This window comes from Dysidea avara, chromosome 8 (assembly GCF_963678975.1).
Source record: "Dysidea avara chromosome 8, odDysAvar1.4, whole genome shotgun sequence".
Classification (NCBI taxonomy): domain Eukaryota; kingdom Metazoa; phylum Porifera; class Demospongiae; order Dictyoceratida; family Dysideidae; genus Dysidea; species Dysidea avara.
Window position 1 is genome coordinate 31,458,948 of NC_089279.1, and position 17,600 is coordinate 31,476,547.

The window sequence follows — 17,600 nt, forward strand, 5'->3', positions numbered from 1 at the left end:
CTTTAAGTGTGTGCACACAACAGGAAGTTTGGAAACCAGTCAACAATATTCCTGGAGCCACCCCATGCATGAGGTAACAAGAATATCTGTGGTTGCCACTATCAGCTAAATGTGTAACAAGTATCAACATTCAGGATCTGTTGGGATAAGTAAAACAATATCTTTTTAGTGAAACATATCTGTAGAACCTCATCTGAATTGGAGTACGGCTGAAGTTGACTGTAACAGCTATAAAGGCATGATCACTTGAGAGCAGTTTCTTCATTACGTACAAGTCTCTTTGATTTGGTGTTATGAATGTGCTAGTATAATTTTGACTACGACTGATTTGGACATATTAAACTCAGTAAGAAAATTCCTTCTCTAAGGCCATAGGGTCTTGCATGCAAAATACTGGACTAGCAGCTTCTTTCTCTGGTTGTAAGTCCAATTTAGTTATAGCAAATCGAAGAAGGTAAATCGCAATTTTGTTTAAAAATAAATTTGGTAGATGCAAGAAATGTAGTTAATTTATTTCACTAGAATTTCATTTATAAAAACTAGAGTATCTAAATGATGTGAAATTGATGACTAATTTGCATGCCTAATTCAGCAGAAAGTTACAAGCAGGGCAAACTGGAACAGCCCCAATATCAGGTTGTCATTCTGCTCTGTGTATGCCTCCAGTAGAGCCGTCACTGAGACCACACCCACTATCACTGGCCAATGGTGTGCCAGCATTCTGATTTGCGGATCTGTACAAAAATATACAACAGCATAATCTGTTTTTAAATAGTCTACTTGATAAGGGCAACACTTGTATACACTACCTCTATCCCAAAAATGTACGCACAGTAGCACAAAGTTGTACATGTGTTTGATACAGCAAAGACATTCTACAGTAGCAATAACTCTTGCAAGTCCTTAAGGTGATCATTACAAGGGTGATTGTTGTATTAGAGTTACTCTGGTAGTGGTAGTTGACAATATATGACTCACCTATCAAATAGATCAACACCACAGCCACCAGTTGACCTACTACTGCTGCCACACTTCCTTCCATTGTCTTCTGTGTACCTGTAGGGATATAATTTTCATGAAACAACTTGTAGAAACAGCAACCATGTGAACTGTTACTGCACCTGAGATAAGATAGGATGGATATGTGGGATTTAAGTGTTTTGGTAGTACAAATGGGACAATCTTTGGCAGACAACCTACTCGGAAATCCGATGGCAACTTGGACATGAGTAAATTCATCAAAAGGTAACTGCATGATTCTATTCTGGTTTCCCTGCCTGCACAATCATTATGCGGCGATAGTCAGAAGTGCATACGTTTTTGTTATAAAAAATCAACAACTTTATACAGTACAGTATATCAACTATGTCTGTATAGTGCACCACATTAAAAAAGTCTGGCCATCTGATCAAAAGTTTGGCGAGTTGGTAAGACCAGAATCATTATTGTGTGGTCCAAAATGTACATTGTCGAAATGCTGTCATTACAGCTGCATAGTTTGGCTGTACAAATACACTAAAGTTAAATTCCAGTTGCCATGTACATGTAAAACAACCACATATGCCTTGTACATGACAGTATCCATGGTAACAAACATTCAAAGGGATGCAAAAACATCTGGGTTCAAATTTTTGAGCCAGTCATAGGATTTACAGCAGTGCTCAGAAGAAATGTTTATAAAGCAACTTTTCTTCAAATAATAGTATGTTTACAATACCAAAGTACTAGTTAGGCCTAGTACCAGTCTTATTTTCACAAAGAATGTGCTGAGCTCTAAAAACCTGTTGGGCAGGACGAACAGGTAATACTAACTCACCTGGCCACTTGAATTTTCCCCATGTGCTACCCACTATGGCCGCCAGGGAGTCACCAAATCCAAGAGATATGACACCAGCATACAGGCTGATCTTTGGAGCTACGAAATAATAAAATTATCAACCACCAATAATTACTGAGCATCAACACTGATCAGTGAACACACATACACACAGATCAACGTGTACAAAATGATATTATTACAGGTGATCCTCTTACATGTCATGAAGCACCCACAATTGGACTACTAGTAATACATGTAATAAAGTGATGTGTTCATATCATCATGACTACATGACACCATTCACAGAGCACGATCCCTTTAGTGGCGAGTAACATATGCTAATTAATCTTAAGTTGAGACTTGCGATAGCCATTTACCAGTGGGACAGACCAGGTTAAATTTTTTTAACACTGTGTGCTTTTGGTCAATTATGGATAGCATGAGCAGTGTCCTTTTAGATAAATGTGTATATTTTGCGAAAATGGCAGGTTTTCACTGGCCGGTCACATATTGTCTCTGGTTACCACCGAGTGAGGTTACTAATCAAAGTTGGTGGCTGTGCTTTACACTATAAACATAACAGCTGTGCACAAATAAGATGAACATGAAAATTTCTTATACTTACCATTGGTATAGACCCTGAGGGGATACAGCCACAGGGGTAGAGAGAAGCCAGCTAGCAGGTAGATGTGAGAGAGGATTAGTCGACCACTATCCTTTGAGTCTACAAACTCTATCAACACTTTGTGGACAGCATCTCCGATTGGCCACAGAGAGAAGAATCGAATCACCTGTGAACCAATACATGCACATGTATTACTTTGTGCATGTGTGTGCAAGGGTGTGTGTGTGTGTGTGTGTGGTGTGTGCAGTATGTTACGCTGTGGAAAGTTGACTACTAAATGTTTACTATACAAATGCAAAATGACTGTTCACTTAAAGTATTCAAGTTCTATTAGATCAGGTGTATGCTCCATTAGAGTAATTGAACAAATCCAACTAAAAGAAGCTTGCAGCGCTACCACTGCGAGCTGATTAAATTCAACTAATGAGTGAAAAGGTATGTATATAAGGCTAAAAACATGGATACATATGTCATGACATTTTTGCGTTACTAACGCAACAGGTCAGTGCATGTCAATGTCACACACCCAGTAAACATTTAACTATTTTACACCACACCACACACACACACATGCACGCACTACACAAACACATACTACACACGCACACGCACACACACACACAACACAACAACACCTCTAGTAAGATCAGCAGACACAAGGCAGACGATGCAGCTAGTTGAAGGATGACAGGATCAAGGATGATGCCAGGTACAAAAATACAAATCATCATCAAATGAAACCACTTCCTTGATACCACTGAAGATGGACTGCAAGTGAACAGCATGTGAATTGTGTGTAGTATGCATTATAGCTTATATCAATACTCTTGATTTTTCTGGGATAGTTGACCATCAAGAGTTTATACAATATACAAACTGAGGAGTATCATATACCGCTGTAGAAGGGCATATCGTGAAGTTATGACATAGCACTTCTGAGTTTGCCTGTTTTTCTTTGTATAATCAATGATGTCTTTAGTTAAACATGATATTGATTGAACACGTGCCTATCAACATTGTTAGCAACCAAATTATTAACTCCAGTTCTAAGTGTTTATTGCCAAACTTCAATGGTTTCTTCATGAGTTCAGACTGCTTCATAGGCATTTCTTGTTAGGAAATTCACAAATATGGCTATCCTGACTATCATGAGTGTGGAATGGTGCTAACGATTCTTGCAATTTTACAGCTGCTCGTACATCACTAACCACAACACTTTCTCATTATGTTCTAACTTCACGATGCACCCTTCTACAGGGGTATATGACAGTAGGATACTCTCCTCAGTATATATATTATGAATTCTTGCTGACCATTTATAACAGATCCTAGGTCCAGTCCTATACATTTATGGTCCTATAATAGTCACAGATGATAAGTATTGTAAGTATTTGTACTGTATAAGCCTAGCAAATTACATTTACACAATGCAGATACAGGCTAGAGAAATATGTTCACATAATACAACTGTACATATGTATGTTAAAGAATTAACAATCATATCTAGGCAATTCTTGGTTGCTGTGGGGCAATTCTCGCTGAGTTGTGTTTGGGCAAAATGTTCTTCACTGTCATCACCAATGGGTCAAGGATTTCTTTGAAGTACAGGCTATACACAAATGGATGTGAAAGGACAACTGCATAGCCAATGTTAGGTCTGATAACATAATCTATGATATTGTGATACATGGTGGAATCTATTAGAAATCTTCCTGTATCCACTGCCAGGAAGGGCACGATGGCAAATTCACTACTGCTATCACCAGCGGTGTCACGATCGGCCTCATGTGTTTCTTAAGATTACCTTCTTCTTCTTCTTCAAGTGTTCAAGTTGATCAGTAGTTCCTGACAATCTCGATCTACTTTCGGACCTGATAAGCTTTGACTGCTAAGTAAATGTTGAGTGATAATGTACCAACCAACTCAGTGAACACAAGTAATACAACAGAAAACAATACTTGCAAGAACAAATCCTCGTCTAGAAGGGACACAGCATACCTTGAGATAACAGTGTAACCACTGGCACTCAAGAGGATATAGATGCAAGCCAAAACAGCAAAAACCCACAGACTGGCAATGATGCTAACAACGGCGTGACGTGTCATAATCCAATCATGTTTGAAAAGAAACTTGATAGCTATCACCTTATCAATTGAAATCATCAAGAACGTGAAGTGAACAATGACCACTGGACAGTGTAGGAAATAGAACAAATTGCAACCGATCAAGTCTCCTTGCCCTAACATGAAGCCGATCATCATGATGGCACTTATCAAGGTGACCACTACAGTCAACACTATGTCGATGACCATCACATTGGCAATGAAGACAATATAAGGCTTATGCAGTCTCCTTGTAGTTTTGACGGTAGCAATGACCAGTTCACCCATTAGTATGGTAGTCAGAGTGACAACGAACTTAAATCTCAAGGATAGATAGGTGAAGTATTCAGGTAGAAATGAGCCTTGTTGTTCAGTGTCACTTTCCCATCTGAGTTCTTCACCAGAAGCAGACATCTTGTTGAGACCTTTTTCTATAAACCACAACTTCCAAACCAACTGTGATAGAATGAATTGTTCCAACACTTTAAGTTTCATGCTGATAGCTAGCACTATTTTATACATAGCTACCACATTTCTCAGCCCTACCACACAATGACATGAGATACACAGAGTACGACATTGAAAACTCTCATGCACAATAGTCACTTCTAGGGGTGTAGTCAGGACTTTTCAGAAGCTTTACTATATGTAGTAGGCCATAAGTACAGGGACCTGGGGGAGCATTGCCCCAAGCTGCTGACAAACTTTGAACATTAAAAATGAATGAAAGATTCTACTGGTGACATATTACGCTAAAGTGATACTAATGTCACTATATTAATCCTTAGGAAACAGCTACATGTAAATGTGGACTTTCTGACTTCCACAATAGTAGATCAAACAACACTTTGCTACAAGATTGAAGTTACCAGATCAAACTATAGCTACCAGTGTACTGTATCATTATATGAAATTGGGATTGCTATTCCATTAGGGACCCTTGAGAAAGTTATGTATAAAGTCTGCACTTGCAGGGAGTTAGAAACTAACACAAATGTCGCTTCAGGTGGTTTCATACACACCTGGTGTTGCTTTTTAAGTTTAACATATTTTCTGACATTCTTCAAATTCACATTACATGTAACTTAACAGCTCTTGTGCATGAAATGTACATAGATACATGTGGTAGTGAAAATGAGGGTTATTTCTGATCTAAATGCAAGCACAGCGATCCACTTATCCTCCCATTAAAAATGGAAAAGTAAGATCTTAACAGTTCTACATAAATGTGTGTATTTATTTTGCATTTGCACTAGTGATGTGCGATATGTGATATATATTGAAATATTGCGATGAATTTTTTTTAATATCATGATATAAAATCATTATATCGTGATATAAGCTGAAGAATAGTTTTTAAAAGAGAAAAATGTACCCAAGATGTCATTGTACACTGTAGTTTTTTGATAAAAGAACTTGCAATGTTGTATGCTAGTCATGTACTATGTATGTTGTATTGTACTTCTAGTACATCAGTGCTACAAGTGTCATCAGTGTAACTGAGTGATAAGCTGTATATTGTGATATATATCGTATCGTGATATATATCGTATCGTGATATATATCGTATCGTGATATATATCGTATCGTGATATATTGTGTGCAATAATCGTGATAGGAAAATATCCTATATCGCACACCACTAATTTGCACACTTTAAAAGGATCTTCTGTTAATGGATGCTCTTTCTATCCATGACTGTTCTATTAGAGTACACTTGACTGCTCTCTATTAGAGTATTTTGACAGGTATTATTAAACAGAAGAGACTGGCAAGCAGTACATTGAGTTACATCTGTCTGAAGGTATGATATGTTTGAGCTTGATTGTACCAAACTAATACTGCCAAGGTGCCATGAAGGCAATGCAATGGTGGTCGGTGGATGTACCACGTTTAGAGTCATAAAACAGTGCACTGTGGATAGAAACACCCGCCACCTTCCTGCTGCCATAATGCCAGTAATCACCTATCACATGCCAGGTCAGTGAAGATGAGTTTTGCCTATCATATTCTTAAAGCATAGCTAGATATTGTTGTGTGGTAACAATTAAGAAAAACGTGAAAATCTTTAAATTCATACCACAACATTTAAAGTTCAATTCAGTACATACTGTATACAGGGTGCATAAAAACACAAATCGCTGAGCACATGGGTACCGTACTCACGCTGAAATTCCACTGATTTCCACAGGGGCCTGCATAGATTCATGCATCAACTAAAATACAAATTTAATTGTTAACTTTAGCTCATACAAACAGCACGGTTAATGGCTGACTAAATCTCTAAAAATTTTCACTATGGATTGAATGAAGGATGGTGACTAAACATACACTTAAATACAACAAGCAATGTGGTGGTTATTTCACTATGGTTTCAGTTTTGTTTTGCCAATTGCTACACACATACAAGTGTACATCTGCAAAGTGAGTCTCATTGGAACATGGTTAACAAATCAACCTCCACATTCTTACTTTATGGGAAACGGACAAAGCAACGATGTGCTACACATAAATCAACACTTTTTGGAGGATGGAGGTATAAGTCTATGATGTATGTATTGATCTCCTGCGGTAGTACATGAAAAGGTACCAAATACCAACATCTAATTGTAGCCCATAACATTGATCATGGTCTAGTTATGGTTTAGACAATAGATAGTAAATCAATCAACAGAAAATAGAATTGAACTTTAAAAGTCATGGGGACCACATTTTGGGAAACTCTAATGATATGGGACTGACTTTTGTTTGATATTATATTTGGAGGTAGTCTGGTGTAGCCGACCTGTGCATGGAGTGCAAGGGTCTGGTGACAGACACATTATACACCTGTACTAGTCTTACAAAATACTGGTGTGTCCAATCAAATTGCGCAGAGATCAATTAACACCATCTAAACTGCAACAGTTTTCGTGATGAATTGAAATAATTTTAATGTGTTATTTATAATCGTCTTGATAATACCCCTCCTGAACGCAAAACTTTCGCCCAACAAAACTTTCCCTGTTTATGGTAAATTACTATCATACTTGACCGTAGTGGTTATCACATCAAGTAGTTGTGGGTTTACTAAAATGTACAGTGAAACCTAGTCAGAGCAGCTGTTAGATTTGTAATGATTCTAGTTGCATAGAAGAGCACCCACAATATGTATTTCTGCATGATTCATCATCTTTCAGCAGGTGGTGGCATGTTCTTTGGGTAAGAGTTTACAGTAGTAAGGCTTAGTTGTATTTTAGTGCTGGAGAATCAGTAGATGGGTAGTATGCAAATACGAAGGATGGGATATTAAAAGATATCTGAAAGCTAAATGAAGTAATATGTAACTGTTCTTAATTTCAACAAAGAGTGGTGAGGTTTTGGCCTCACTGGTCACACCTATGTTGGGTCAATGGATTTGAGACTTGGATGTTAGAATAGCATGGTATATGTTGGGCAGTAAGAAAAATCAAACTCCATGTCAGTTCATGCACATCATTTAATGGAGCCAATAGTAGTCAAGGAGTTTTAAACCTGCTCTTCTCCTTTTCCATACCATTACTATTTACTTACTCACGGCTACTATAACTTTCAGAACGAAAAACCATGTGGCTAATATGCAAAGGCAGCTGCTATTCAAGGGCAGCTATTATGGGCTTGTGTGGCAGCAGCCCATGGTGTTTATATGGACTGACCTTGTTTCATCATCCTTCAATACTATCATTCATTTTAAATTCTTTCAAAAACACTATTTACTGGCTTAAAACAACTCCTTTTCCCAGTCTCTACTTCAGATACAAGCTGTGACTATCTGAGGGCGGTTTTTATGACTATAATTCCAGGTTTATACAAGCCATAGCTATTAACTGGTCAAATACAGTGGTCATCATAAGAACTGACTTAACCATATCATGTAAGTTTAAAACACAGCTAAGATGTATACAGACTACCTATTTAGGCTGTAAATTTATCAGGGTTCAGCAGTGAGACTAAGTTTCATATTGTAACACAAACAATTTTTACTTGAAGGTATTCGCACAAAAGAAATATCATTTTTATGTATGTTACTATCCCAAATCAAAGATTTACTAAATTGGATGCTTAACCACATCATCAAGTAGTACAAACATTTACTATGTTGCTTTTAGAAGCATTATCAACAAGTCACGCACTAACTGATACAGCTCTGGCTGCAGTATGTACACGTGACAACATCAAAGGATTGTTTACAGAAACGTTATCACAATGATGAAGTGTAACATGTTATTATATGCTAGACAATGTCCAGTATTTAGTAACATGTTACTAAAACAGTAGCTGATAGTGAGGTGATATTCTAACTAACATCCACGCTACTTGCTGATATAAAGATGCAATAGTAATACATCAGTAATAGCATCATACACATTATTGTTGTTGTTGTTGTTATTGCACAACTTGTCCTGATTTCCTTGAATTTCCTGTTTACAAAAATTGACAAAACTATAGGGTGGTACTTCACCTATTACTATTTATAGCATTCTTGGAATCTCGTAATAGGTCACCACATATAAATATGCATCGAAGAGTACATTTTAATTGCCGTATACATATTGATAGAAAGCATGTCAAAACTGCCACTGCCTATTGACAAGCTAGTTCAGTTGATAGTGGATAACCCTGAACCTGGGTATTGTTCTAGAGTGCTGAAACAAGGTTTTGTTACAGCGAAACTTGACAATTGTAGCACTAGACAATGCTGTACAAGTACTGAAGAGTTACTATGCTGCATCTAAAATTGTGACATGGTCAGGCAACGTAGTATCAACAGTTTGTGTAGGAATTGAATTTGCTGTCTTCGTACTAGGATGGATATTTGCTCCATTGACTATGGGAATTACAGGAATTGTGGGCACTGTATGTACTTACGCTGTTGGCTATATAGGGATAAGAACAACCGCAGCATCAGGCTTGTTTGGCTTTATAAAATGCCACAAATGTAATGAACAAATCAATATAGTGAGAGAAGCAATGGATGAAGACATGAGGTGTTACAATGAACTACAAGCAGTACTAGACCACGCCCTTCCTTTTAGGCCTCCAACATATGAAACAGAGCAAACTTTATAAATAAAATTCTTTTTTATACTTTGCCAGAGAGAGCAGCAAAATGGTTGCAGACAAAGAGGGAGTGGCTGGGACTATTGGATATCACCTTGAAGGTACCAGACAAGGAAAAACAGAAGCCTGAATGCCAGGATGAAGTTGCACAGCTTTCCACAGAGATTCAAGACCCATTACACGTGAGGACACAAAACGTGCCACAAAATTCACAGCAGCAACAAAAGGAATCTGAGAACTCAGATAGTTCATTCTTGAAAAGCACAATCAAAATGATCCTTGGCAAAATGAGGGCAGCAGTAAGCATAGCCTCAGCAGGTATCAAAAGTGTACTAAAATTCTCTGTTATGATACTAGAGAAAATTGAACAAAAAATTAGTGTAATAAAAGCAGCCAGAGTGTTGGGATGCATCGGAAAATTTATTCCAGTTATAAATCTACTTTAACAAGGAATGGTGTTTCTAGTCGAGCTTGCAGTTAATGGTAAAACTCCCACAGCTGCTGAAGTTATAGAAGAGATCCTCCTACCAAAACTGACGGAAGATGTAACCACAATGATGGAATTGAAAGAGCAGCTACTTAACTCATGCTAATTACATGGATGGAAATAAAATACCTGAAATAGAGTAAATATTTGATGTGACATCATTTAAACATATTGATGTAGCGTAAAGCAATAGCTACTACTGCATGTACACCTCTATGTATTCTTTAGTCTTTTTTCATAGCTTGGGGACAAGATATGTACAAGTTATAATTTTACCCAAGTCCTTTTTCTTACTTGGAGGCAATTGCAAGTCACTTATTTTGTACGAGACATCAAAAATGCATCACTGCTGTGGATGTTACTTTGAGTGCAGACTGCATACAGGTGAAATAAACAATAAATTCTTTTAGCTTTATCCCTATATATAGCTTTATCCCTCCCTATATCCTTATAGCCACCCAACTGAAGTGTGAGCTACTGAAAATCTGAGTATTGTTCTATAGTTAACGCTGCAAGTTGTACAAGTACGTTATAATTGTACTGGATACTATCCAATAAAAGCTACGTGGAGCTGGCAGCAAGCTATTGCCATCTTTTCAGTAAATAACGCTTTAACACGATCCTAGCTATGTGGTTGCCATCTTTGATTCAATGTACATTCATTACATTTAAGCATCCTTGGTTGTTCACTTTTACCACAACGCATACATCTATCTCATAGCTACGTAACACACAAAAGCTTACTCTGATGACTGCAGTACTCCAAACACACTGTTACTTCCTCGAGATTGCACCACCACATACACAATAGCCACTACAGTCCATATGAACCAGTAGCCTACCAGTAGTACCTGTGACAAGTGAAACAGTTAGTTTAATTTGCATTCAACCACTTTGTGATTATCAACCAATACATGAAGCTACGTATGAATTACGATGTTCATGTTACCTCATATTATATAGATTATTTAAGCAACATAATTAATGTAATACGCCTTACTTTCTAATAATAAGTACAAGGAAATATTAGGAATTTTAAAGGGATCAAAGAAATAAAAAGTAGTGTAATAAGGGAGACCTAAACCTGCAGATATAGTAGTGGACATTTAATCCCTAATTCAGTCTATAACCAGTAAGCAACCTCCCTTGTTTACCTACTTTTTACTATGATCCCCCAATCAAAATTAGAATTCCTAATTTTCCTTATACTTTTGATTGTTTACCATTATTATGACGGGCATACCAAAGAATGACACCACACTTAATGTTTACATCTGAACGTGTGCTCAACTATCAATTACTGAAAAGTGCCAAGTAGCCATTATGCTTTGTTTTCAGCTATATATGATCAGGCAGCGCTACAAACAAAGAACAGTACAAGAAGCACCTCTGCAATCAATAAAGCCACTACGGGAAAATATGGACAATTCCCATTACAAATGTAGGGAAGCCATCATGTGCTACCATGAATCAACACATTGAGCTGTCAGCGAAGAGAAATAGGGTACAAAGGAGGACAAAGGCTAGTCCATATTGTGTGTATTGTATGTACTGCGGTACACCTGTCGGGTTGAAACAATGTTTAACAGAAAAAAAATTTAAGTCTGTAGTCCCAGCCATTATCGAATTATGCCCGTCTGAAGATATTAGTAAGTACAGTAATTAAAATAAGCGATGAGTGAGTAAGTGAGTCAGGCAGTAGAAAATAACAATAAAAATTAAAATTCGTAGCAACCTATTCGGGTTGTAACTGAAGGCATTTTTGGGCTTGGTTATACCTAACCAATACTGCGGCAGTGTCATGACATCATGGAGGTATTGTGAAGCTGGTTTCTGGCCAATATATATTCTAATGATGCAGTACAAACCTCTATGATCCTCAATATAAAGTTACTACCATATTATATGACACAGATAGTCAGTTTTATTGTATGATGTCTAAAGTTATGGAATGACTCACAGACCAGTGTCACTATTATATAATTCATTCACACATCACATTACTTACACGATACTTGCTACTTAATATGAAGGACACTAGCCACAAGACAGGTCTATTCTCCAACAACACTTGAAGACTTGGTAGTAACACCATCACGGTGACCATGCCAGTAGTGAGAAAAAATGTCGCTGACCAAAATCTACTCTCCACTGGACCACTATGCAGATAGAGAGTAACATACAGTATATGATAAAGCATAACTGATGATAAGGCATGCCTGTATTCTTTTCAAAATATATAGGAATCCAGAAAGAGCTGCTTCATCAGTTTATAACACACATACTGTACAGCAAGCTTAGGCTATGTGTAGTCTCAGCACTAAGTTATCAATAAGGAGTTTGTGTTATGTGCAGCCCATCAGGTACAGTTCACTCAAAAAACTATTATAAAATACTCTACTAGAGCAATCATTTTTGCTGCTGTACAAATCAATTTCTACACTCTTCCTACTGTCTAATGCAATAATCCAAACTATATGTTGAAACTGGATCATTCCTTGATAATACTAAGACAAGAAAAAGAAATTCAGAAATTGGTACAAAAACTATTTAAGTTTTAACTGAAACAACCATGAGACTCACCGTGCGAACGCAGCCTTCTTCAGTATAGGAGCTAGGCAACCACAACATAGTATTATCCCTAGCACCATCATCTGTAAAACAATCATCATATCATATTTCTGATATACATAGGAGAACTATCACAAATGCCATAAAGTACAGGCCTGGCTTAAATATGTACTAACACAGTAGCTATTTGTAAGTGAAACTCCAGAACACAATAGGGCCAAGATTTTTTTGGTGTACTGTACAACGTAATTTCTCTGTTTGAAAAGTGCAGAACCAGATCAGTTTAGACCAAAAGAAGTTACATACTCTGTCACTGTGTTGACTGATTATACCTAACTCATACATACACATGATATACCACACACATACTAACACAAAGCAAAGCAAAGCCTCCGGCAGCCATGCGAAACATGGCTATTGCCACCCAGTGAACCAGCACACACACACACACACACACACACAACACACACACACACATGCACGCACACACATGTACACACACACACACACACACACGCATGTACACACATACATGTACACGTACACACACACACACACACACACATGTACACGTACACACACAAACATGTACACGTACACACACACATGTACACGTACACACACACATGTACACGTACACACACACATGTACACACACACACACGTACACGTACACACACACATGTACACGTACACACACACATGTACATGTACACGTACACACACACACATGTACACGTACACACACACATGTACACGTACACACACACATGTACACGTACACGTACACGCACATACACACACGTACACACACACATGTACACACACACATGTACACGTACACACATGTACACGTACACACACACATGTACACGTACACACACACATGTACACGTACACACACACATGTACACGTACACACACACATGTACACGTACACACACACACATGTACACGTACACACACACACATGTACACGTACACACACACATGTACACGTACAGACACACATGTACACGTACAGACACAGACACACACAGACACACAGACACACACACAGACACACACACCTCAAGGTAGAGAGTTGTCTCGTGTCTCTTAAATGCCAACTGTTTAGATATTTCCACAATACCAGCCTGTGGAAATAACAATAAGGCATGGTCATCCCATCATCAACATCACCATTGTAGTGTATGCAGATAGTAGAAAATATATAGCCACATATACAGTAACACTAATAGCAGTAACCCATTGCTCTCAGGGAAGTGATAAAGTTAGTGAATGTGTTAGGACGCTTAATCCCATTCAGTATAATATTGTACTTTGCAGGGAGAATCAAAGTGATGACAAGTATTGTACTTCCATACAGTACCAATTAGCTACCATATACAGTACAGTTATGTGGAAATTTGGTACACTTGGGCAAATACAGTACGGTTATGCAAGGAATGTCACATAAATAACTCAACTCAGACAGCACGTATGATCACGTGTGACATTGTAAATTGCAAAACCACTAATCTTATCAGTTTGTTCTATGGCTAGAAATAGAATTCTTACTGATAGCATGTTCACCGAAAATTGAAGTGGTTCGGGCACTCAAGATGAATGCTCTGAGCAAGACACTATAACACATAAAGTACCAGCTATGCTTATGTGTACATAAAATACAGCACTCGGCTTTGCCTCATGCTTAGCCTTTCTTTTCCATACACACATGTTTAACTATGACAAAGAGTTTCATTCAATTACTCTAATAGAACATACAACACAGCTGATATTTTAAATCATCATTTATCTCTTGTTTCACTACCTTTTACCGCTTGGATCCTTACTTCACTTATACTAGTATCTTAGCTTGGTATGCTTTAATAAACAGAGTGGTGCAATTGCAAGCCATGATTATAACAAAGATAATTGCACTCAGGTACACACGTGTATCTATTTTGTCTATCAAAAATTCATATGGTACGCTATAAAACAAGAGGCACTCATCACATCACCTTATGTAACATTTGTGCCACAGTGTCGACAATGAGGAAGGTTACTCCTTGTCCTATTGTGAAAGCTTCTCCCATTGTGAATGTCTCTGGGAAGAAATCCAACATCCAGCTGACTATACCACTGTACAGTAGACAGGTGATCAGAGACCAAAACAAAATGGGAACTGAAAAAAAAATCATTACAGTCACACAGTCTTACCATAGTACAAAGGTGTGAGTACATATACACACAACTACTGTATATCTCGAGCCACCAGTTCAACCATATATGGGGCCTCCACCAGAACACATAATAAAACGTTTTTCTGAGGAGTTATGGTTCTCATGAGCCATAGAGTCGTGTCGTTGATAGAGACTCTATTTCTATAAGGCATCGCTAAATATGTACCATTTAAAAGGTTTTCTTATTCTAAATGGTCATCTATCCCCATGATTCTGCCACCAAGCTTGACATACAGCATGAAATGGAGTCAACCACCAGGAAGAACACTGCCAACAACAAACCTTTAAAGTTTCCAGGGAGCCTTGCGATTCTCTAACATCCATACAGACATAATTTTCTAGTGATGTCATCTAAAGCACGTTATTAACACAAATTCTTTCTAATAGCACTTTATCATCATGTTGTATATCTTCAAGGGATGGGAGATAATTTAGATAAAACATTATCTAGATAACCTACCGTATACAAGATAATGAATTGCTTATCGAGATAATAGCAAATGTTTGTAATCTATTGTAGATGAAGGTGTCAAAGTATTACATATTTTCTGACTTAACAAGCACTACTTGACTTTATATCAACAAATTACTCAGTTTACATACGTACAAGACAGTCCCATTAACATTGAGATAAAATGGTTGTCACTTATCATCGAGATATAGGTTTTACTATTATTGCATAGCTACCCTTGGTTACTACCACAACGACAAGTTATTCGCAGAGAAAGCGTATTTAACATAATACTGTGTGTAATAAATCTCAATTATCAAAATGTATATCGTCAAGAGTTCATAATATATATACTAAGGAGAGTATCCTACTCTCGTATACCCCTGTAGAAAGGCGTATCGTGAAGTTATGACGTAACACTTCTGAGTTCGCCCGTTTTTCTTTGTATAATTAATGATGTCATTAGTTGAACATGGTATCGATTGAACGAGTGCCTACCAACGTCGCTAGCAACCAAATTAACTCCAGCTCTAAGCGTTTCTCACCCAACTACGATCGTTCCTTCATGGGTTAAGACCGCTTCGTAGGCGTTTCTTACTAGGCCATTTGCGAATACGGCTATCCTGAACGCCGCTAACGATTCTTGCACTTTTACGGCTTCCTGTACATCACAAACCACAACATCTTGACGTTACGTCATAACTTCACGATACGCCTTTCTACAGGGGTATATGAGAGTAGGATACTCTCCTTAGTATATATATTATGAACTCTTGATATCGTATACCAACAATGAAAGTATGGTAGGATTAAACATTTAGTGAATTTTGCAAATAAAGGAAATTCACTAAACTGTTCCACTGATTTACCAAAAATGAGTTGTGGCAAACTCCAGTATCATTTACTACACATACAGTGTACAGCTGACAATATACGTATGCCCACAATGTACACATACACACATCTTACTCTCCAGAAAGACTTCCAATACAAAGATGAGAACAGTTAACGTAGAACAGTAGACTACGATGGAGGTGGGGTATGGTACCCAGTGGACCAGTGAGCCAAGTAGTGGACACAATCCAATACATGAACTACTGACCATATAGTATATCAACAAGTCTGTACAAGGAATAAAATATTTAACATGTGTGAATTATGTACAGGGTGTGTGTGTGTGCGCACATAGTCACATGCTGATATCCTTATTCTATTTTACAATACACACATGATGCACACCTTTGGAGATTGCAGAGTGTCCAATAGCACAACCACACACACCAGCCACCACCATAGGAGCTAGCACACAGCCAAGTGGCATGCCAGGTGAACAACCAGTCCTGAAACATACCATTATTATTACTGGCACCGGCACACAAATCTGGTAGATGATTGGCTACCTTAGTTTTAGTCTCGACATTCTCTGAGGGAACAAATCCAGCCATGCTGAGAACACTATCACTACAATGGGTACTATAGCAACAAGAAGTAATGACCATACTTGCGCTGTTTGAATAACTGTTCAGTCTTACATGAACTGCAGTAGAACCTGTCTATCCTGGTCATCTACATGACAAAACATCTTGGCTTGAGATGACTGCTTTAGGACAGCCGGATTAGTCTATAAATTTCTCACTTGAGGAATTTGAAGTTGTCCCTTTAGACAGGTTCCACTGCACTATGACTTTAAAAAATGGTACAATGAACATAGTGAATGTCCTTGATTTTAGTATATTATGACCCACCTAAATATCTCAGGTCCATAGTGTGTTGAAGGGTTTAACCACACTGGTTGGCAGTGGTCAAAGTGGCTATGTACAATGGTTTGATTGAATGAACAGTTTTATTTTGACAGCTAGTGAGGACCACCCAACAAATGCCATCTGGACAGATACCTGAACATTACAACACTACACTAGCTTCTGGGACAGGAGGGGACACTCATGACATTTCCACAGATTTTTTAACAGCCATGGATATCACACCTTTTCTGTGCAATTTATTACCTGCTAGAAAGAAGAAAATTGGTTGAGGAGTGGAGAAATTCAATGGGGCATGAAACAAAAAGATGGCTCCGCCAACCGGGAATGCGGATAAGCACACTGTCCGTGTTTCCACCGCTTTGGTTCCTCGTCCTTTCAGTTCTAACAAAAACCTTCCCAGCGTCGACATAGCAAACACAAGAGCAAACTACTGCACCAATAAAATGGAGTACAAAATATGGAATGATGGGTTTCGGTT

At 37.9% G+C, this 17,600-nt stretch overlaps 1 protein-coding gene across 2 annotated transcripts; it reads right to left on the reverse strand.

Moving 5' to 3' along the window:
- Window positions 1-445: 445 nt before the first annotated feature.
- On the reverse strand, window positions 446-17,584 carry LOC136263200 (dolichol kinase-like). Of its 2 annotated transcripts, XM_066057705.1 has the most exons (16): window positions 17,366-17,490; window positions 17,105-17,170; window positions 16,892-17,043; window positions 16,760-16,832; window positions 16,599-16,699; window positions 16,329-16,481; window positions 14,687-14,850; window positions 13,754-13,819; window positions 12,696-12,766; window positions 12,121-12,271; window positions 10,857-10,963; window positions 3,080-3,212; window positions 2,445-2,610; window positions 1,817-1,915; window positions 979-1,056; window positions 446-734 (listed from the first exon to the last, which is right to left on the reverse strand). In XM_066057705.1, the coding sequence occupies exons 3-16, from the start codon at window positions 16,923-16,925 to the stop codon at window positions 589-591; spliced, it is 1,542 nt and encodes a 513-aa protein (XP_065913777.1). In that variant the 5' UTR covers window positions 16,926-17,043; window positions 17,105-17,170; window positions 17,366-17,490; the 3' UTR covers window positions 446-588. The 2 variants fall into 2 exon arrangements, with proteins under 2 accessions (XP_065913777.1, XP_065913776.1); XM_066057704.1 differs by lacking the exons at window positions 16,892-17,043; window positions 17,105-17,170 and having other exon boundaries at window positions 17,366-17,584.
- Between the last annotated feature and the right edge of the window lie 16 nt (window positions 17,585-17,600).